The sequence below is a fragment of the Triturus cristatus genome, chromosome 1_2 (assembly GCF_964204655.1).
Source record: "Triturus cristatus chromosome 1_2, aTriCri1.1, whole genome shotgun sequence".
NCBI classification, from domain to species: domain Eukaryota; kingdom Metazoa; phylum Chordata; class Amphibia; order Caudata; family Salamandridae; genus Triturus; species Triturus cristatus.
In genome coordinates this window covers 1,187,214,042-1,187,236,444 of record NC_140580.1, presented here as the reverse complement: position 1 = coordinate 1,187,236,444, position 22,403 = coordinate 1,187,214,042, and the positions used below count along the sequence as shown (strand labels likewise).

The window sequence follows — 22,403 nt, the reverse complement described above, 5'->3', positions numbered from 1 at the left end:
AAGGGGTAGGGTTGGAGGTCAGTGACACGCGTGGTCTACCATCAGTGGAACTCCTATCATGCGGCCTTGAAGTTGACCTGCCTACGATGGTTCTGTGAATGGACGAGATGGGTGACCTCACCATCACTACAGCTGCAGTGATGTGTCTGATGATGGAGGTAAGACGCCACCAGTCATGGACATCTGATGCTATTGTGAGTCCTGGGGATAGGAGTGTCTTTTGGCAATAAGCTGGACTTTGGAGGAGCAGAATGGGATGCACGTGGCTGTGACAAGTCCTATGTTGCACTTCACAGACGCATCATATGTCTTCTTATAGTCATCGAGGTTTGTCTGGGTGAGGGGATCAAGTGAGGGTTCTCTGCCCCTGTATGGCCAGGAAGCACCGGTGTGTGGTCTGAATCCGCAGTGGCCGCCTTAGGAAAGACTGTCCTGGAGGATTCGGGGTTCTCCCAGATAGACATCAGCAGCAGGGTCACCCCAGGGCCCCTCACAAAGGCTGGCATATATTAGCTTTTCAATGAGCAGAGCATACCTGTGAATGGACTGCAATCCCACAAGCCCTTAGAGATTTCCCAACAATCTTTCACTGGGTCCCAAAGAAGACGTTCAGATTATTGCCCTGCCAAGAGGAGATAGATCAGCGCACTTGTCACATCCACCGAAGAACATGCTGAGGTGCTTGGGGTGCCATGCACACAATAGAAAAGAGGGGTTTAAAGCAAGCAGAGGGAAGGCTTTAAACAATGCCCTTTTTGGGATCGAAGATTTCACCTCACAGGAACATATTTGCTATGAGTACTTGGGTTGGGTGATGAACAATGAGAGCTGCAGAGCGCGTTGAGCATTCACAGGTTCAGATCGCTATCCTTATTCGCAGAAATGACACTCTGCTCCTTAAGATGTTGTGGGGGTCGGAGAAGAGATTAGAAAGGAGACAACTGAAGCATTCTGTACACTTAAGGAGTCCATCTTGGAGGCACCAGCAGTCCCTTGCCAGAGACAACTTGCCTTTTCAGCTATAGCCGCAGTGGTTCAATTGCTGCTATTTTTACACGTGTACAGGAATGCCGATATATGATAAGTCTTGTCGAAGGTGAAGATACCTGATGGTTCTGGCAGTCACTTGGGTCTTCAAGAAAGGTTTGTAACTCGCTGGAAGGCATGGTGTCACACCACAACCTAAATATGGGAAGTGTAAGCAGCACTTGGATTGCTAAGTGATTGGCCCTGTTGGGGAAGCCACAGTGAAATCGCAGAGTGAAAATCAGTCGTCCATGGAGTAATGGTAGGGGAAGAAACACTCTCAGGGCATCGCCCCCTCTGAGACTATCCATCTGAGCATTAAATACATTCCACAGCCCCTGGTGCAAAATGTACACAGATCTACTTCTCGGTAGTGGAATCCGAGGTGAGGGTGGTGGTGACGTACTCTTATAAATAAGAGAATGTGGGACACCCTCAGAAGATTAGGCAGGTCCAGACCAAGCATGTGAGCTGTTGAGTGCACTGCGGTAGTAGCTACTACTGTAGCACAGAAACGTGCAACACCAAGGGTGCAGAAGAGTATTAACATGGTAGTGGATTCTGATTCTGTGGTCTAGGACACGTGGTTGTAGCTCTGCTACTTTTCAGCTAGGTTTGTGCTATACATACATACATACATACATGTGTGTATAGTGAAGGCTGCTGGAAAAAGTGACCTTGCACCCACCAGAACATGGCAGCAGAGAATGCGGCCAAGGAAGCAGCAGAGGAAGCTTTGCAAAGTGGATATCAGTTGTGGCATTCTAGATTCCCCATGCGGCCACTGCGAGTTATCCTGGAGAGGAGAGAACCACTGGGGCAATAATCCAGACAATAAATGATTGTGTGGCATTGGTGCAGAAGGATCAGCTGGAAGACCCGGTGATAAACAGGCAGTGGGAATGGTAGGCAGGGGCAGGGAGAAGCTGAGGCAGGAAGAGGGATATCGCCACCCAATGAAGATGAATGAGGTGAGAGCCGAACGATGCTTGGGTTGATGGCAAAAGATAACATCACTGAAGGAAAAGCATGAGTTGAGAGTTGTGGCATGCTTGGGTTGGTGGCAAAGGATAACACCGAAGGGGAAGCATGAGTGGAGATCTGTGGCATGCTTGGGTTGGTGGCAAAGGATAACACCGAAGGGGAAGCATGAGTGGAGATCTGTGGCATGCTTGGGTTGGTGGCAAAGGAGAACACCGAAGGGGAAGCATGAGTGGAGATCTGTGGCATGCTTGGGTTGGTGGCAAACACCGAAGGGGAAGCATGAGTGGAGATCTGTGGCATGCTTGGGTTGGTGGCAAAGGAGAACACCGAAGGGGAAGCATGAGTGGAGATCTGTGGCATGCTTGGGTTGGTGGCATACACCGAAGGGGAAGCATGAGTGGAGATCTGTGGCATGCTTGGGTTGGTGGCAAAGGATAACACCGAAAGGGAAGCATGAGTGGAGATCTGTGGCATGCTTGGGTTGGTGGCAAACACCGAAGGGGAAGCATGAGTGGAGATCTGTGGCATGCTTGGGTTTGTGGCAAAGGATAACACCGAAGGGGAAGCATGAGTTGAGAGTTGTGGCATGCTTGGGTTGGTGGCAAAGGATAACACCGAAGGGGAAGCATGAGTGGAGATCTGTGGCATGCTTGGGTTGGTGGCAAAGGATAAGACCGAAGGGGAAGCATGAGTGGAGATCTGTGGCATGCTTGCGTTGGTGGCAAAGGATAACACCGAAGGGGAAGCATGAGTGGAGATCTGTGGCATGCTTGGGTTGGTGGCAAAGGATAACACCGAAGGGGAAGCATGAGTGGAGATCTGTGGCATGCTTGGGTTGGTGGCAAAGGATAACACCGAAGGGGAAGCATGAGTGGAGATCTGTGGCATGCTTGGGTTGGTGGCAAAGGATAACACCGAAGGGGAAGCATGAGTGGAGATCTGTGGCATGCTTGGGTTGGTGGCAAAAGATAACACCGAAGGGGAAGCATGAGTGGAGATCTGTGGCATGCTTGGGTTGGTGGCAAAGGATAACACCGAAGGGGAAGCATGAGTGGAGATCTGTGGCATGCTTGGGTTGGTGGCAAAGGATAACACCGAAGGGGAAGCATGAGTGGAGATCTGTGGCATGCTTGGGTTGGTGGCAAAGGATAACACCGAAGGGGAAGCATGAGTGGAGATCTGTGGCATGCTTGGGTTGGTGGCAAAGGATAACACCGAAGGGGAAGCATGAGTGGAGATCTGTGGCATGCTTGGGTTGGTGGCAAAGGATAACACCGAAAGGGAAGCATGAGTGGAGATCTGTGTTGTGCATGAGTTGATGGCAAATCATATCACCGAAGGAGAAGGAGGTGAGAGCTGTGGAACGCTTGGGTTGATGACAAAGGATCACATCACGGAAGGAGAAGTACACAGGGAGCGCTGTGGCATGCCTAGGTTGATGGCAAAGGATAACATCATAGAAGGAGAAGGTGGTGAGAGCTGTGGTGTGCATGAGATGATGGCAAGGGATGAGGAAAGTCACGCTAGACCTTATATCCAGATGCCTACCCTACCTAGTCCAGGAAAATCAGGAAATACTTGCAGGCCCAGGAGTACAGATGTCCACCCTGCCTTCACTGGCACAGTCCCATTGTAGTCAGGCAGATATAGACCAATATTGCAACTCTGCTTTAGAAAAGAAATACACCCAAAAAGACCCACATCTACCTAATACAGAGAAGGCACCTCTCTAACCGGATAAGGCGCAGGGACATTCCCTGACCTCAGTCATGGACGGCCCCTGCGCCATCTCCGTGTTACAGATCTTTCAGCCAAGTGCTGGGAGTTGCTGAACCTTGCGTGAACTTGTGCTTCCTCTCAGGGGTCCTAGTTGTGATGTCCTGGAAAGCATTCTCATGTTGCTGAGATTGGCAGCACTAGGGTCAGGCCGAGGCACAAGTCCCAGATCTCCAATCCTGTAGTGAGAGATGTCACTGCTGGCCTTCACTTCAGGTGTCATGTTCAACCTAAACAGAAAAAAATATCTTAATAAATCAGGGTAGTTACAACATGATGTGTCACATTTACACACAAAGGGACAGATTTATTTACATTTAATGCAACGCGCACATCTACCAAAGTTGCTGCTTTCTGTTGCATCAAAGGGAGAACGCAGAACAGCACCATATGTCCTAGGATATGGCACGGTTTCTCTTCCCCCCTGTGCCAGTGGTCTTTAGGTAGCCTTGTACCACACACAAATCCTTGCACAACAAGGGTGTTTGCATGATGTCAAGCATAGGTTTTGTTATGGAAGGGTACCCTTTGAATACAAAATACTATGCTTTGATGTAGTTTAAAACTTCTCCCAGTTTGTATGTATGCGGTACATTACAGCTCACATGCAAACCTGGGAAGGTGTGAGGAACAAACATGTCTCTCCAATGTTCCGCCGGCTTCACATAGGCATATATTTTTGGTGCAGAGTCCTGCCACCCTTTTTAGTAGCTAGAGCTTTGCATCAAAATCCATAGGTGGTAGCATAGGAAAGCTCAAGTACCAACCAATGTTACGTCACATTGTTACAAGGTAGGGCATAGCAGTACTTTGAGTTTCTTTAGGGCTATTTTCCAGTGCAGCACAGAAGACTGAAGCGGAATGACCATACAACAAAAGCCCCAGGGACTTGCTCTTTTCCCTTGAGGCAGAAACCCAGGCTCCTCCTTTCAGACTGTTAAAAGAAATCTAAAGCAAGACATTTCTGTTGCATCGCAGTGTCCTCGCCCAATCACCAGAGAGAGTGGGCTCCACGAATCGAGGTAGAGCTGCACTAGAAGGTGCATCACTGGGGCTAAGTGCTAACTCCAGAGATATGAACTTGTAGCCATATTTACATCACCCAAGAGCTGCTCGCCTAACTCAGCGAGCCCCCATCAGTTCCACTCAGAGATCCAGGTGCTACAGCAACATCTTGAACAGAGTAGCTCACCATTAGCAGATCATCAGCACTGGGTGTAACATCCTCATCCCAACACCTGAGAGAGGCTCTTCAGCAACTGGACTGGTCCCAACAATCTGGTATTGTACGAGTTACTTACCTTCGGTAACGATGTATCTGGTAGAGACCATTCTAGCCGCAGATTCCTTCACGTAGAATTATCCCCAGGCGTGAGACAGGATCCGGAAACTTTTTGCCACAGCATCCCTGCGCGCGGGGGGCGGGGCGACTTCACGCGACTCCGCCCAGGCGTCGTCCGCATATGTGACGTCAGCGAGGTCACATAAGACCCGCCCCGGCGCGCCCACGTCAGTTTTCTTCAGAGAACTTTTCCGCAACACAACGCGAAACCACCAGATAAAAAACTGTGGGAGCATGGGAACAGTGTGCGAAGAGCAGAAAAATTGTAAAGAAACGGTGACTAACGCCACCACCAGGGTAGTGCCAACACCGCAGACCCCAAGGGCAGGGAAAGAAGAAGAACAAGCAGAAACCTGCGCAGCCACCCTGCCCGCACATAGACAACCTCCCATCCCTGTGCCCCGAAGGCAAGAACAGGCATAAAAGTCATGGCACACGTAGGAAGCCCACCCCCCTCATCCTGAGCAAGGAATGGGACCAGTCCCAAGACAGACAGGGACAACAAACCTCCAAGCCACCCCAACCTAGAGGGCAACCACCCACAAGGGACAAGGGAAAGACAAGGCCAGATGACCCTTAATCAGAGGATAGCAATGGAAGGAAGGGAGGACAGGGATAGAAAGCAATCCCCCCCAAAAGTGGAGTAGCCAGAGCAGCAGGGCACCGGAGCATCGGAACCCCATCCTCCAAAGGACCAAAGGAGGAATGAACCGCCCCCCCCAGACGGAGCCACCCATCCAGAACAAGGAAAGCCCTCACAGGAGACACAGCCCCCCACCGGGAGGCGAGTACCGAAGACCAACCCAAGGGTCCTCGCAGAACAGGGGAGGAAGGGCAGGCCGTGAAGGAATCTGCAGCTAGAATCGTCTCTACCAGATACATCGTTACCGAAGGCAAGTAACTCGTACATCTGATAGAGACTACTAGCCGCAGATTCCTTCACGTAGAATAGATACCCTAGCAATACCCCCTAGGAAGGAGGGTCTGCGAACGGACCCCACCAGCCAAAGCAGAACAGAGGGCCCCACAGGGGACCAAATCCGTGGACCAGGTAGAATCTCGCCTCTGCCAGGCCAAGGGAACCCCCACAAGCAGAACCCCACCAACCCCAAGGGGACGTAGGAGGGAAGAAAGGCTGAAGAGGCTCATACACTCACAGCAGAGGAACCAAGGGCAAGGACGGAGAGGCCGACGCACCCCACTCCCCCACAAGCCAACATAGCTTCCGCCGAATGCCAAGACAGGAAGACGGAAGAAGAAGAAGATGCCTAGAGGGCCCAAGGAAACCAAGGAGAAGAAGGCGAGCCCTTTCCAGATGGAGAGCAGCCTGCCAGTCAGAACAATGCCGGCAGACAAGTGCAGAAGCAGGAAGAACAGCCCGAGGCCCCAAGAAGAACAAGTAGCCAACGCCTGGCAAGGGAGCACACCGGGACATCCCAGCCCGCAGAACGGGAGCAGGGAGAGGAGGAGAGGCCCGGACCACCACCACGAGTGGCCGTGCACATGACCTCAAGAAGCAAAAGCAACCTACGTAAACACCATGAGAACAGGTACCCGAAGGCGACCAGAATCCTCCAGCAGAGCACAAGCCATATGACAACTACCATAACCCCGCATAGGGCACGTGAAGTCCCAATATATGGGAACCCTCTTTGGAAGAACTTCCGCAGCAGAGGAAAAAACAAAAGAACCACGGGGAAAAAAAGCACCCCCGCTATAGGGTTAACTGCAGCCCAAGCAAAGCAGAAGGCCCAATCTCAGGGCCAAGTCTGCGCAACAACTCCTGCAGAACTCACACACAACAACAAAGGGGCCGTCCAGCAGCCAACAATGCCAAAGTCCCAAGGAGGATGTAAACGGCCAGAAAAACATACGCCACAACCATAACCGCCGGCCTAAAAAGGCCCAAAAGCAACCTTAACGCAGAAGTCACTAAGGAGGGGACGGAGGAGGAGGACGGAGCCCTGCCAAGAGCTTCTGGATGGCTTCTGGATGGCGGAAGATGCTGTCCCGAAGCCAAGCATGGCGACGGAGAGCGACTGAGGAATCCATGACCCGGCCCAGCACCTCAGAGACGTCCAGAGCGGAGCAGAGAATAAAAGCCGCAAGCTCCCGGCCGCCCAATGCATGGTGCCGCAAATCCACCTGAGCAGACTTCTGGGACGCTGCAGACCCCAGAGACTCAGCCGAGTCCCACAAACAGGAGGAGGCCCTAGCCAGCACACACAAGGTGTTAAGGGCCGCTGGTTGAGGCGAAAATGTTGCGTCCCCAAGTGTCCAGCCATCGGGCCTCTCTGGATGACGGAGCCAACAGGGGCAGCAGGGAGGGAGAGGCAGTCCGCAGAAGGGGACTGGTGGCTGAGGGGTGAATGGACAGGCACGCCGGGTCACGCGGCGTCGGAAGGTGCCGATGTAGAAGATGTGGAGGCACCGGGTCCCCGGAGGCAGGACGCCTCCAAGCCCCTGTCAAGGCAGAAAGGAGTGAACCTTCAAAGGGAAGCAAGATTTCCCTCCCACCAGAGCCCTGGTGGAGGACCTCCAACAGATGGTCCGCTGGAAAGTGAGCCACCGGTTCACCCATGCGCAGGATGCCCACAGCCATGTACACCGCGTGAGCAAAGGCCGCACCCGCATCCATAGGGCCCCGCAGTGGAGAAATCAGCTCCTCTGTGGGCGACGGCTGCAAACTAAGGCGTCCGTCCCCGAGGCCAAGCAGGGTGGGCAAGGGCCAGGCCTGGAAGTCAGGAGGAGCCGAAGAATGAGGGAACTGCTGCTCTTCTGACGAACACCCCGCCGGCCCGACCCCCGCCGAGGCAACCACCTGCATGGGGGAACGGGATGGGCCCGGGGAGGGGCCCGAAGCCCTGAAGTCCTCTGCCGGCCACGGCCCAAAAGGAGACAAAGGTCACCCGGCAACCCCTGTGGCGGCGCAAGGGAAAATACAGCCTCCGACTCGCCCTCCAACGAGGCAGCCGCCTGTGAGGAGGTACGAGAGGGGCCCAGAGAGGGACAAGGGGTCTGCCCTCGACCTCCACCCGGAGCCGGACGAGGAGGGGCCACTGACCCCTGTAGCTCCGCACGGTCCAGCTGCTGCCAGCACCATAGCGGCGTCACCTCAGCCTTAGACAGGACCACCCTGCCAAGGGACCAAGAGGGGCTCAGGGATGCGACCCGAGCCCCGGCGACCTCCCGCGACACCACAGGGACCCCGCGGGGGTTTGCGGCGAGGCATAGATGCCGTGGCCTGAAGGAGGTGCCCTAGCGGAGCCACACCTCAACAGCACCACATCTTCCAAGCCTGGATCCGACCCAGTCGGTGCCGGGGCCGGAGCTACCGGTGGCACCGCGGGGCCCTGCGCAAGGCGAGGGATCCGTCGACGCCCCAGGAGGGGAAGGAGGAGGAGACGCCAGCGAGGCCTGCAAAGCCGCCGTGTAAGTCTCCATCTGGACTCTCGATGCCCCAACACCGGGAAACGGTGGATAGAACGACACGCAGGGCCGCATCACCCGCGGAGAGTCGACGCTCCCGGTAGGCCGGAGACCAGCCCCCGGGGATGAACTGTGACACTTACCCACCGGGGAGCGACGCTCACGTGACATCGTAGAAAGGCGAGGACGACGACCACGGCCGGACCTGAAGCTGTCCGCCAAAGTAGACCGAGGGGAGGACGTCGATCTGGAGAGACGCGCCGAGAGATGTTTCATTCAGCGCTCCCGTCGCGACTTCGGCTTCAACTTTTGGCACGCCGCACAATCTGAGGTGCCGTGATCCTCCCCCAAACACCACATGCAAATGAGGTGGGGGTCCGTCGCCGACATAAGACGCCCATAAAACTTGCAAGTTTTAAAGCCCGAAGGCATTTGCACACTGTTCCACCAAAAAAGAATGGAAGAAAGGGGGCCTTAAATAGGCCCGCAGCAAGGAACGGATCCGCGTTGCACGCGGAAAAGGAAAAAACTGATGTAGGCGCACCGGGGCGGGTCTTATGTGACCTAGCTGATGTCACGTACGCGGACGACGCCTGGGCAGAGTCGCGTGATGTCGCCCCGCCCCCGGCGCGCAGGGATGCTGTGGCAAAAAGTTTCCGGATCCAGTCTCACGCCTGGGGATAATTCTACGTGAAGGAATCTGCGGCTAGTAGTCTCAATCAGATTCTGTAGTTCAAGCATTGTAAGAGGAAGACCACGAGCAAGGATTCCAGAAGCTCCACAGACAGGAGGCAAAATCCTGCAATCATGGAGAACAGTAAAAAGCCACTCTTCCATCGCAGCCACCTCCAGGCATATCTGAAGAACTAGCCATTGGTTCTTCACGGAGAGGGCAGGGTGTCCATGCCTGCCCCAGAGTCGGACAGCCAGGTGCTCTGCTCCCGTGCACTTGTCATAGAACACCCGGACGAGGTCTAAGCCACCACACCTGTCCAGCCGCAGAAGAGCTGCAGGATTGCATCTCAGTTGGCTTGAGTCCTACAGTCCTGTGTGCAGGAATAGGAGCACTGAGCCGAGAGGTGCCTACAGAAAAGGCAGATAAACCATGTGGCCTGAATGGCACAAAGGTGCATAGACTGCTTCCTGTCCACAAGAAAGAAGCAAGACCCACCTACACTGCAAACCACACCACGTGGCTTAGGACCACTCAATCAAATCATCTTTATTCAGTCAGGTATGTATGACCATAAAAGAACAGCAAATATAAAATGCACATATATAACTACTTATTGCAATATGTTATCAAAACTCATTTCATTATCACACAGGTAAAATAAGCATCATTAAAATATCAAGCTTTATCAAGTCTCAATACATACTTAGTATTATTCCCCTTAAAAATCTTTGCGGTGGGTGCCAATCTAAAAATCATCTATGCCTTATATTGATTGGTAATCAAGCGTTATTAAAGTTATCAAGCATTATCAGGTCTTAATACGTTCTTAAAAATAATTCCCTTAAAAAAGCTCCACAGTATGTACCGATCTAGAATTCATCCGTACCTTATATTTATTCGCACACATTAAACTACATACAAATAATCAGTCAATAATACTGAGGGAATACAGGAGGGTAAGAACCTGGAAATGGTCCATCATACCATCCTGTTTCCACAACCTTGTAATAGATCTTTTTAATAATAAAATACTGAGTGGATATTTAAAAAGGACTCAACAGTACATTTTACCTACATAGATCTAAAGTCACTCTTTCCTTAACCATCTGGACTATGCAAACCCTCTCTCAAAATATTTTTCCTGGCATGAAAGACGCTCCATAGGAAACGTGACATTCTTATGCATGTGTCAATGGTAAGGAGTGACGGTAGGAAAAGATACACTGGTCGACGCTGGATAAATAACTGTTCTTTTAAATGTTTTTTAAATAATAAGCCCTCAACCTCTTATAAAATCAACAAAATGAGACAACATGCATTGTGGTCTGTGTAGAGGAGCCATCACAGGGGCATTTAGGTAAATTTGAGGACCAGTCATTTAGATCTGGAAAAGTGACCATGCGGTGGTAAAGATCCATTTAAATCGGGTTAAAATAAATCTTTGCTTTTGGATCGGCACTGCTCTCAGATAAAATTGCAAATCAAAGCTAGTTAAAATAAGCTGATTTCTTAAAACAGTTGGCTTTATCAATTCAATGGACATCCTTATATTCTCTAAGTGTTTTATACAGTCAGCTTTTAAATCTTTCCCACTCACTGCAGCTAGAGATTCTGGTTTATAAAAATAGTCAGGGTGCTCCAGATCCTGGCAAAAGGTTTCTATGTATGTAAACCATGGAATTATTGTATATAAGGTTGATTTTAAGCAATCCGTTATAACAGATCAATTTAGGGCTGTAGTGTAGTTCCTATATCCCTGATAGGCTCTGCGCATTGGAATAACATACAGTATAGATTTGACATAGGACTAAGGTCAGTATGTCTCTATCGAGTATATTAAACTTAATTACTTGTGTGTGCCAGCTAACTCAGAGGTCACTAGAAACTTCTTGAATATACAAGAAGGGATTAGTCTCTGACAACCGCATAAACATGACAACTTTGTTTGCTTTTAGAATCGGAACAGTCTCAGAATCGTGGAAACAATAGATAAGAGTTTCACTCAGTCAATCGTGCATGCTTCGTTTCTACAGAGTTGCAGAGAAATAGAGAGGCGGGCGTTTCAATAAAAGGGTTTATTGAACAGTCTTATTTCTCATGCAAGAGATATGAATTGCTACAATCGTAAGACAGACTGCAAAGTACAATATGTACGAGGTTAGCAGTAAGATAAAATAATACTGCAATAGCATGGTTTGCAGCTATGACATATATTAATCAAAATACAAACATAAATAACATAAGCTAAAATGTGATACTCATCTGATGCTTCTAAATTGTTCTACCCCAGTGTACCTAACCTAAGTGCAGTACGAGGTTTGAAGTAGGTGCCGTTTCTAAAGTATAGCTAGCTATATTTCACTTTAGCCAAGAGTTGCCAAAAGTTTCTCTAAGTTCTAGTCAGCTCCATACCTTAGAATGAGAGAGGTTGGAATCTCTTTTCTGGACTCAATAGTCTAACCCCCGCAAGGGAAGTCAGAGAGCACTGGAGCTGGATTCTCTGCGAGGAGGATGGCAGCGTCAGGTCAGTGCATCAGGCTGAAACTCGATCTCCTTCTGAACTTGCCGTGGCGAACCGCGTAGTCTGGGTTGGATCGAATCTTCCGGGAACCGCAATTAGCCAGGGCAAGTGTTGGTATATTAATACCTTGAAGTTGTCTAGGAATGCCAGTATTGACGTAAAAGTCAGGCAGAGGAACGTCATGAATGAACGCCTAAGGAATAGATGTTCATGCATACTTAATGAGTTCTTGGAGAAATCAATATTCAAGCTGAGGGAAATTCATAAAGGCTTAAGGGTCTGGTTTTCCAAGAATTTGTTGTGGCGTGGATGGACGGATGTAGGTGGCCATGCCTGTATTTCGTTTGTATGGACAATGTCAAAATAAGGGCCAGATTTCTATGTCCAAATAAGGGCAATGTGAATTTTACCTATATAAGGGCATAAATCGGGAAACCTATATACGGAATCTAAATCTGCACACAACAGGGCGGTGTACTTGGATGACCAGACTTTGTGCCACAACAGAAGTGGTTGAATTTTAATTAAGTCAGCAATAAATGCAATACCCAGCTGTGTGTGGCACACAAAAGTAGAAGCGCTTTTCGGCGTAGCAAGCAGATATCGTAAAAATTCATTTTCCACTATTTGTAGAGCCATAGAGTTTGCATGCCCCCAAATGCCAGCCCCATATAATGCTTTGCTAACACATTTCGCCTTGTAGATAGTAAGCATCTCTCTAGGGTGATTTGTGCCCAATCGATTTGCAAATTTCCGTAAGGCCATACACGCACTTCTGAATGACAGTGCCCTAGTCTTGATGGCATGATTCCACATACCATCTTTATTAAAAAGCACACCCAGTTAGAGAAATTGTTTGTAAATTCAATTTTAGTGTCCATGAGTCTAATGGGGTGGCAATTACCGGGTTTTTTACCGTACTTCATTATGATGCATACGTACATATGTATATATGCCGTTTGCCAAGTGGATTGCGCTCACCTGTGAGAGAGGAGGAGTCCCGTGCTTTGAGCAGCAGCCTCTGCAGCCTGTGCAGACCGAGCGGAGCAGAGCAGAGCAGAGATCAGAGCCAGCGCTTCGAGGAATGTTTCGAGGTGCTGGGCTGAGCTGAGGGGTCGAGCTGAGGGGTTGAGCAGGGTCAAGCTGCGCAGGTTGGTGCGGCGGCGGTAGCAGTTCTCTCTTGCTCCCCCCGCTTCCTCGCTCTTAGTTCCTCAGGCTCGCTCACCATCCACTCTTTCTTCCCTCACGCAGCGTGACGGGTAAGCGGTGCAGAGCTGGGGATTAGAGCCATGCTCCCGCCCCCCAAGGATGACCCTAAGCAGACCCGGACTGGTCACAATCAGAGGAGGGTAACTAGCCAGCCAGCCTGCCAAGCTAAGGGCATTCATTACATTTACTCGATTTATCCCGTATGGTCGCAGCGAGCAGGATTTACGAGGATTCGCGAGGAGTGATTTATGTGCGATGATTCCTGCTCAGACTGACACTCCGGTCCGTGTCTAGCATTTGGCATTAGCCAAAATGCGAAGCTAATTTAAACAAGCAATAAGGAGGTGAGTGGTGCAGGGTAGAGTTGTGTGGAGCTGGAGGAGAGGGCGCTGCCACACCGCCACCTGCCCTCAGCACACGAGAGACACCCAGTTGGGTGTCAGGCAGCAGGGGAAAAGGCTGCCTTTCATTGCCTTTGAACCCCTTTGAACCCCGTCCACGGATGGTTTATACACCCCACCACTGGACTGTTACGCACCTCAAACGTACTGTAATTGGCACAAGCCACAGCTTCCGGCTCCAGCCCGTGTCCCGAGCCCATGTGAAGTCTGCTTGGCGGCAAGGAGGCCGGAGTGGCCAGTGAATGCAAGAGAGCGCACCGGGGGCCAGCTTGGCCCAGCTTATCCACCAGCAAAGAGGGGAAAGGAAGGCCTTGTAAACGCCTCAATCGCCACAAGTGCTTTGGGTGGCTGGTAAATGAGAGCCCCTGACCTGGGGATTCGCCTGCCTGTGCCTTCCACCACCGCGTCATACAGATGGTCTATTTACAACTACAGCTACTACAGCTAGTCTGCCACCTTCACTGGCCTAATCAATCATTGGATAGAGTGCAGAGGGGTTGTTGACAGGGAAAGCGCAAGCTCCAAGCTGCTAATCTGCAAGCAGTACCTCCCGGGTGCTTTATGGAGGGGCAAGTCACAATGCCACTAAGGAAACCTCCCCGGAGAAAGGGTACCACCCTTCGAGCTGCCTCCCCCGGGGGCGGGGGGGCTCCACAACAGTCGCCATCACTGCAAGACAAAGTATCATACCCAGGTGGCCAACTGCCACAAGCGCGGATCAGTGAGTTTTTTAGTAAGGCCGCTTCTCAAACTGGCCCTGCCTCTACCACGCCATGCGGAAGCGAGGGTCCTCGCTTGTGCTCACCTGAGGCTCAGGTATCACCTGAGAATCACCAGCTATATATGCCTTTCCACAAGGATGTTATCACGATCCAGGACACTTCCACTGACTCACTAAGAGTCCAGCCCATCGGCGCTGGAAACCTTTCTGTATTAGACCCTTGCAGCCAAATTACAAGTTCAAGTCCATGACAGCACCTTGCGGACTTCAAGAAAGCAGCGGTGACCCGGCAGTTGCTCACTTATCATCTAAGTTTGCTCCGTGCTGCAGCCCGGTTGCACTTCAAATTAAGCCCAATGATCCCTTATCTCCAAAGAAGAGCCCAATGTATGAAAGCCCCTTGTCATCTAAAAACCTATCCGATCAATTTTTGGCCTCCCTAGAAGCCTGAATTGAGGCTTCCCTGACGCATTCACCGGGCCTCAGCCCCTATTACAATTCTTTCAGTACTGTGCAAGAAGACAAGGACCCACCTATGCCTACGTCCTCGGGGCCTACAAGTCCTTTCTCGATCTCATGGACGTCCCTTCACGCAAAACAAGACTCAATTGCAACAGCTTTGTTATGGCAATCCCAGAAAATGGAACTACAGATCGACTTAATTCAAACTTTGGCTTCAACACTGTCTGACTTGGCCTCGCTTTTGGACAGCGTGAAGCTCAATACCAACAGCACCGGGAAACCGAAATCTACTCAAGTGGCTCAAACTGGTTCGCCCTCTGAAGAGTCCTTGTGCCTAGCAACATTGGATTCTTTATCATCAGCGAGAAGAACCATCTCCCTCCCCTTGGAATCAGACCTTAAAAACTCAACTTTCTCTCCTTGCCAGTCATTAGCGGCCGGCACAAGTGATCCCAAAGCGGGCTTGGAGACCACTAGCACCAGCAGTCTAATGACCATCCTATTAGCGATTATGCAGTCTGATCTCATTGACCCAGCTCCTTCAAACATCACCCACCTGCCCTCTAATCTCCCCACTAAACCACCATTGTCTAGAAGGGAGAGAAAGAAACTCAAAAAACAAACCAAAAAACAACGTCTTGAATAACGGAGATCAGGGCTTGACGGGACAGGGGTCACTAGTATGCCAGTTTCTGAGGCGAGGGGGTTCTCCCACTTCCCCATTTTTAACCAGGCCGTAAAACTTAAAATGAAAACCCCTGAGACTAGAATGACTCTCACTGACAACAATGACTCCACCGATAACCTCCGGTCACTAAAACAGGAAGCGCCCAAGGGGACCCCCCCCGGCCGCTGGAGTCACTGAACTATACTCTACAATCACGAAGCATGGTTCTTTGTCAACAAAAATCAAGGGGACAGCCTCTCAAGGCCAAAGCCTGAGCAGGCAAGACAGCATAGCTCAGCCCCTAAGGGAAGCCCCAAACACATGGAACGGCCCAAACAAGTGCTCGGAAAAAGCAAAACAAACCAACGCCATTTTCCACATTACAACGGACGGTGTACTGATGGGCCCTTCTCCGTGTTACTCATCAGGTGCCCCGACCAAAACTCTTCGGGACTACCCTACACAAATGCAGAGGCCTTCTCAGTCTCAACTGATACATGCCTCGGGAGGTCAAAGACAACTGGTGGGGAATCATCGTCTATCTGAAGTTACACCCCAACATCTTAAGGCCCCTTCGCCTTCACCTGAACCAGCTGGGAGACAGAAATACCAAAGTCCAGAAAAAGATGCAGAACTTGTTTTTTTTCCTCACTTTGCGCACAAGGGCCCGCACAACATTCTTAATAGAAACAATCTCATTTGCCTTTTCAAGCATGTCCTGGTGCTTTCTGGGGTAACTTCTTCTGATCTTACATCAGTCAAGTTTGCCTTAATACCAGGCAAAGGGACTTCGGAAGCAACTGTTACAACGTGGTCACGAAAAGTTTGAAGACTGGGGTATAGAACTTTGGGTCCGCCCACAACAAAAATATCCCAATGTTCTTCTTCAAGATGACCCAGTGAGGCCGTACACTAGTGTAGTGAAGGGGACCCATGTTTGGCTGCCAGACGCTTCAAAAGCGGATTACCTCATAAACATTTCATGCAATAACAATCAACGCCTGGTGAGCTGTAAACCCAGTCTCCCTGCCTGCCATAATACTTACAGCCGCCATGGGTACGCCCATCGAGAGCCTCCAACCACATGTTCCCAGCAGTATCCTTCCTAACGGATCAGCCAAGCGGTCAGATTCCAAACTGACCATCTCTTGTTGGAACGCGGCTGGGTTAAAGTCAACCCTTTCATCCAAATCAGCAGTGGAATATCTGAGCAAAAGAGACATTATTTGTTTTCAAGAGACCTGGTCTCCATCTCCACTGGTCTCCATGGCTATTATGAACTCTTTCAATCAGCCTCCCAGCATAATTCCTATGGAAGACCTTCTGGGGGCCTCTCCATTTTCATCAAACACAGGTGCACGATTGCAGCTACCCCCTCTATCGGAACCTAGCGGCAGGGCAAGTCATACTAATTACCGGTCTTTCAATTTCAACCAGGGCGTTTCCTTTGCTTTTAATCAACTGTTACCACAACAAAACCACTGGCAGCAGCCCTATTGGTGAAACACCTGGAAGAACTCTTATTGGAATTCGCTTCTGCAGAAGTCCTGTTATTGGGCGATTTTAACATCAGAGACCTGGGATCCAACGCCCATTTAGTCACCAAAACTAAAGAGCAAGAAGTCATGATCACCTTTTGAAACAATTACAATAAACGTTCTACGAAGCAAAATCGCATTGGAACAGGATCCTGGTGCCCATCTGTCTCCAACATTTAAGAACCTTTCGACCATTGACTACATTTGTTTATCTCCATCTCTGGCAGGCAAGTTAATCATGATGGAAATCCCCACTCGTACCGAGAGCGACCATAACCCTTTGACTGTAACAATGGACCTGCAAGCTCCGGTCACTGCCGAAACAACTGAAGTGGGGCATTCAACGCAGGTTGAACTTCACACTCTAGTAAGACAAATTAAATGGGACGCTTGGGTGCCGATAAGGTGGGCACTTGGCTCATGGGTACAACTCCAAATTTTATTCACAATCTTCCCACAGACTACCATCACCGGTGGGACAACGCCATTGCTAAATTACGAAACCTTTTAACAGGCCCTGAAGCTCCCCACAGACTCCTCAGGCCTCGTCCGTAGCAGATTTTTGACCCGGTGTTAGCCATTCAAAGAAGAGCCCTAGGGAAGGCTGTGCGCCTGCACAAATCGAAAGGCACTGAGCTTACTGCTAATAAAATGCCCTCAGTGTGCAAAGCCTATAAAAAATCAACATGAGAAGCTAAGAAAAAAAAGAACAGAATGACTGGCTAAAAATATTTGCCCTTTTCAAAGAAAAAAACCTGACCCACTTTTGGAACCACATAAACAAGCTTCGCTCCTCCAACAAGAGCAGGGGGAACGCGGTCCGTGAAGAAGTCTGGTCCCAGTATTTGATTCAACAATACTGCTGTGATAACCTGGATCCTGCGGAGAACGAAATTAGTGATCCTGTTGATACTACGCAAATGGAAACCCATGAGCTGATTACTCCGGCCGAGGTCGGCAAGTATTTGAAATCCATGAAAAACGATGCCGCTCCCGGGCCTAACAGCCTTCCATCTGCGGTATTCAAATGTGCGCTGGAAGATTGGGCTAAGCTATTAGTCCCCTTATACAACTATGCGTTTACTACCTATCAGTTACCAGACTCATGGAAAGGCTCGATCTTATGCCCAATCTTTAAGAAAGGAGATCCCTCTCTTCCAGCTAATTACCGACTCATTGCCCTATTAGATCTTGAGGCTAAGGTATATGCCCAGTGTCTTCTCAGGTTGCAAGAAAAATGGGTAGTGGAAAACAACAATCTACCATACTTTCAAACTGGGTTCCGATTCTCGGCCTCCACAATAGATAACAACACCACCCTAGCCATCCTGAGTCAACAAGCAGCTCAAAAAAATCAACTCCCCCTCTATTGCTGCTTTATAGACTACAGCGCAAAACCAAAGGGGATGATGGACGGAGTGTGGGGAACAACCTTTACAACGCAACTGTTACAACGCACTACACTTACAACGCATTTTTACAACGCATAATCCATTACAACGCACTACACTTACAACGCATGACACTACAACGCATTTTTAAAATCTACCTTTACAACGCATTCCATTACAACGCCTACCATTACAACGCATAATATTACACTACACTATCCAACACTTGCTCTACTGTTGCACCCCCTGGAGTTAGAATAGTAATTTTTACCCCTACACTATCCAACACTTACTCTACTGTTGCACCCCCTGGAGTTAGAATAGTAATTTTTACCCCTATACTATCCAACACTTACCCTACTGTTGCACCCCCTGGAGTTAGAATAGTAATTTTTACCCCTATACTATCCAACACTTACCCTACTGTTGCACCCCCTGGAGTTAGAATAGTAATTTTTACCCCTATACTATGCAACACTTACCCTACTGTTGCACCCCCTGGAGTTAGAATAGTAATTTTTACCCCTATACTATCCAACACTTACCCTACTGTTGCACCCCCTGGAGTTAGAATAGTAATTTTTACCCCTATACTATCCAACACTTACCCTACTGTTGCACCCCCTGGAGTTAGAAAAGTAGTTTTTACCCCTATACTATCTAATACTTACCTTAAATGCAATTTTATATTATGCGTTGTAATGGTATGCGTTGTAAAGGTAGTTTTTAAAAATGCGTTGTAGTGTCATGCGTTGTAAGTGTAGTGCGTTGTAATGGATTATGCGTTGTAAAAAATGCGTTGTAAGTGCATGCGTTGTAAAAGTGTGCGTTGTAACGTCATACATCCACGGAGTGTTGAACAATGCAAGCACTCACCCCCAGTCAACTGATCTGGGTTTAATCCATCATCATTCTTTAGCTCACTCCGCCACCCCAGTTCAGACATGGCCATATGCAAATCAGTCTGACCCTGTGCCTCATGGGAACAGTCCAGCCGGAACTGCCAAGCCATGTCTTCCCTGGACCGTAAACAAGCATCCTGGGACCGGTTTCTGGGTAATCAGCCATCATCAGCCAGGCTAGCTTGAATCCAGTGGCAAAGTGAGCAAGGGACCCACGTCTGGGCATACCCTGCCAACTTAGGGTGAATGTTTTGATTTGTTCGGCATTCCGTCCATCAATTGTGTGTTCTTTTGCTTTCTCGCCCTAAGTACGCTAGGTATGCCTAGACGTGGGTCCTGGGCTCACTGTGCCACTGGAATCAAGCTATCCTGGCTGAAGAGGGGTGAAACCCCAAAACCGGTTCTAGGATACTTGTTTCCAGTCCAGGGAGGACCTGGCTTGGCAGTTCGGGCTGGACTGTTCCCATGAGGCACAGGGTCAAGACTGATTTTCAAATAGCCAGGTCTAAACTGGGGTGGCATGGTGAGCAATAGAATGATGGATTTAACCCAGATCTCTTAACTGGGGGTGAATGTTTTGATTTGTTCGGCATTCCGTCCATCAATTGTGTGTCTTTTTCTTTCTCGCCCTAAGTGCGCCAGGTATGCCGAGATGTGGGTCCTGGGCTCACTGTGCCACTGGAATCAAGCTATCCTGGCTGAAGAGGGGTGAAACCCCGAAACCGGTCCTAGGATGCTGGTTTCTGGTCCAGGGAGGACCTGGCTTGGCAGTTCGGGCTGGACTGTTCCCATGAGGCACAGGGTCAAGACTGATTTGCGTATGGCCAGGTCTGAACTGGGGTGGCATGGTGAGCAAAAGAATGATGGATTTAACCCAGATCTCTTAACTGGGGGTGAATGTTTTGATTTGTTCGGCATTCCGTCCATCAACTATGTGTCTTTTCCTTTATAGACTACAGCGCTGCCTTCGACAAAGTGTCTCATAACACCTTATGGAGGAAATTGGACGAGTGGGGGATCCCTCAGAGTCTGCTAGGAGCACTTATCTCCTTGCATAAGAACACATGGGTACGAGTCACAACTGGTCCAACTTCGGACTGCCTAAAGCAAGGATGTGTTCTTGCTCCCCTCTTGTTCAACCTTTAAACCGCCGATCTGGGGTGATTCCTGAAGAAAAGCAGTCTCCTTCTGCCAAAACTGGGCCTCGCAAAAACAAACCTGCACATTCTGCAATACGCTGATGACATTGTCATAACGGACCAGGCAAAATCTGGCCTCCAAAGAGCCTTGAGGATGCTCCACAAATAGAACACTGCTAACGCTCTACAAATTAACCGAGATACAGCGAAGGTCTTGATTTTCAGCTGTTGCAAGAAAAAGAAAAGTTTAATGTGGAACATTGGGCCCGCAAAGATCCAAACAACATCAAAATACAATTACCTGGGGGTCTGGTTTAGCGAGCCTTCCAGATCATCAGTCCACTTGGCCGCCTTGAAAAAGAGAGCTGGAGCAACAACATACTGCCTGAGCCGACTCAACCAGTCTCTGAGTAGTTCTTCTGCCGAACCCATTCTGAAGGTGATCAAAGCTACCCTTCTCCCTGCCTTAAGTTATGGGCATCAGTCCTTTCCTGGCGCATGCCCGGCCAGTCTCGACCACGCCCAGGTTTCCATTTAAAATAAAATCTTCCATCTCCAGAATTACATCCACAGGGTAAGACTACGACTTGAGCTGGGCCTTCAAAGACAATCGATTTTCTGTGAGGCTGACACCCTGAAATACTTTATAAGGACATTAAAAGCCGCAGACAACACCCTTAAAGCCCGGTTAAAAGAAACTCTTGCCAGCTCTGGGAATCCGTGGAACCGTCAAATTGTTAAGGCCATAAGAACGCTACACATCGACGAATCATTACTAACCGTAGATACTATTCCATACACAGTATGGAAAAGGGTTATCAACAAGCAGGTCAGACAAATCTACTGCCAGATGGACATCCAGGTCCTAAAAACAACAATGATCCTGCTTCCCCTGAAAGACTCGTACCTCCCTGGGGTACCTCAACTGTACCTTCTTGATAGTCTGAACGCAGTGGCCCGTAATAATATAATGTTCATGTGCCTCTTAGGTTTGCGCTCCACTGCCTTCAACCAATGGGCTCCAACAAGTGAGGAGGGGGCTTGCAGACTGCAATTACAGGTCTGAATCATGGCTACATCTCCTGTGCTGTTGTCCCGCCCTTGACGCTCCCAGAAGACTTCTTTTAAAACCCTTATATCTAAAAAGGGGCATCAGTACATGTTGGGAGGCATCGGCCCTCTGCTTTACTTCCCTAGACATTCAAGTGCTTGCAAGGTCTGGAAAATTTGTGAGACTCTTGGACAATCTCCTTGCCCCTGCCCTTCCAGTTCCTCCCCCCCAAAAACTTATCACCGACTTTTTTTGCCCTCTGTCCTAGCTTCCCTGTACCTAATGATTTTATCCTCGGCTTTGGAAACCTGTCACGTGATTATAATAGTAACTGCAAGACTACCTCGTCAGTAATATGTGTATGAACTTAAACTTGATGGTTTTCTTTGTTAAAGCTGTTAACATGTTAACAGCCCTATGATGACATTTTATTGCAATGGTTTTAACTAACTGTGCCGATTTAATAATAAACTAAACTAAATCATTATGAAAGTTTTTGTTTGGTTCACCTGCAGATCAAGGTCCTGCATATATTTAACAAAATCATTACGCACCGCCTGCATCGAGTTTGGGGTGCGTGCATCGTCCGCGTACAGGAGGGCGGGCACCGGACGATGTCAGATTTGAGCAAGATCTCTGGGTTGCAGGGTCAATGCAGTACCAACGTTATTAATATAAAGTGAAAATAAAAATGGGGCAAGAACACAAGTCTGTCTCACCCCTCTTTCTATGTTAAATGGCTGTGTACATTCTCCCCTAAGCCCATATCTGGCCCTGGCGTTCATGCCTGAGTACAGATCCCTCAGGAAGGAGATAATCGGGATATCCACGCCCATGTTTATTATTATTGCCCATAGCTTAGAACGGTTTACGCAATCAAAGGCAGAGGACAGGTCAACAAACCCCAAGAACAAGCCCCGCCCTTGATCGTGATCTATTTCCGTACCAACAAGCTCAGGTTAAGGGTTTGTTCAATGGTTCCTAACCCAGCGCGAAACACGTATTGGATATCAGTCAGAATAGCACTTGATTCGGCCCGCTCTCGCAGCCGATTTAAAACTGTTCTTCCGACCACTTTTACTAAGGAGTCAAGTAGTGAGATCGGCCCGTAGCGGGCTGGGTTGTGCCGGCCCCTTTTTTGTAGATAGGCGCTATTATCGATTCTGTC

The 22,403-nt window shown here is 49.4% G+C and overlaps 1 protein-coding gene across 2 annotated transcripts in view; it reads right to left on the bottom strand.

Moving 5' to 3' along the window:
- The window catches only part of CFAP157 (cilia and flagella associated protein 157), a 202,134-nt gene that overhangs the window by 20,517 nt on the left and 159,214 nt on the right, over positions 1–22,403 (bottom strand). Inside the window, exon 8 of one of the 2 annotated variants that reach the window (XM_085614125.1) lies at positions 3,845–4,016. In XM_085614125.1, the coding sequence (XP_085470251.1) occupies positions 3,845–4,016 (172 nt within the window). Of the gene's footprint in view, positions 1–3,020; positions 4,017–22,403 lie in introns of those variants that run through there. The other variant, XM_085614126.1, reaches the window with a different exon arrangement.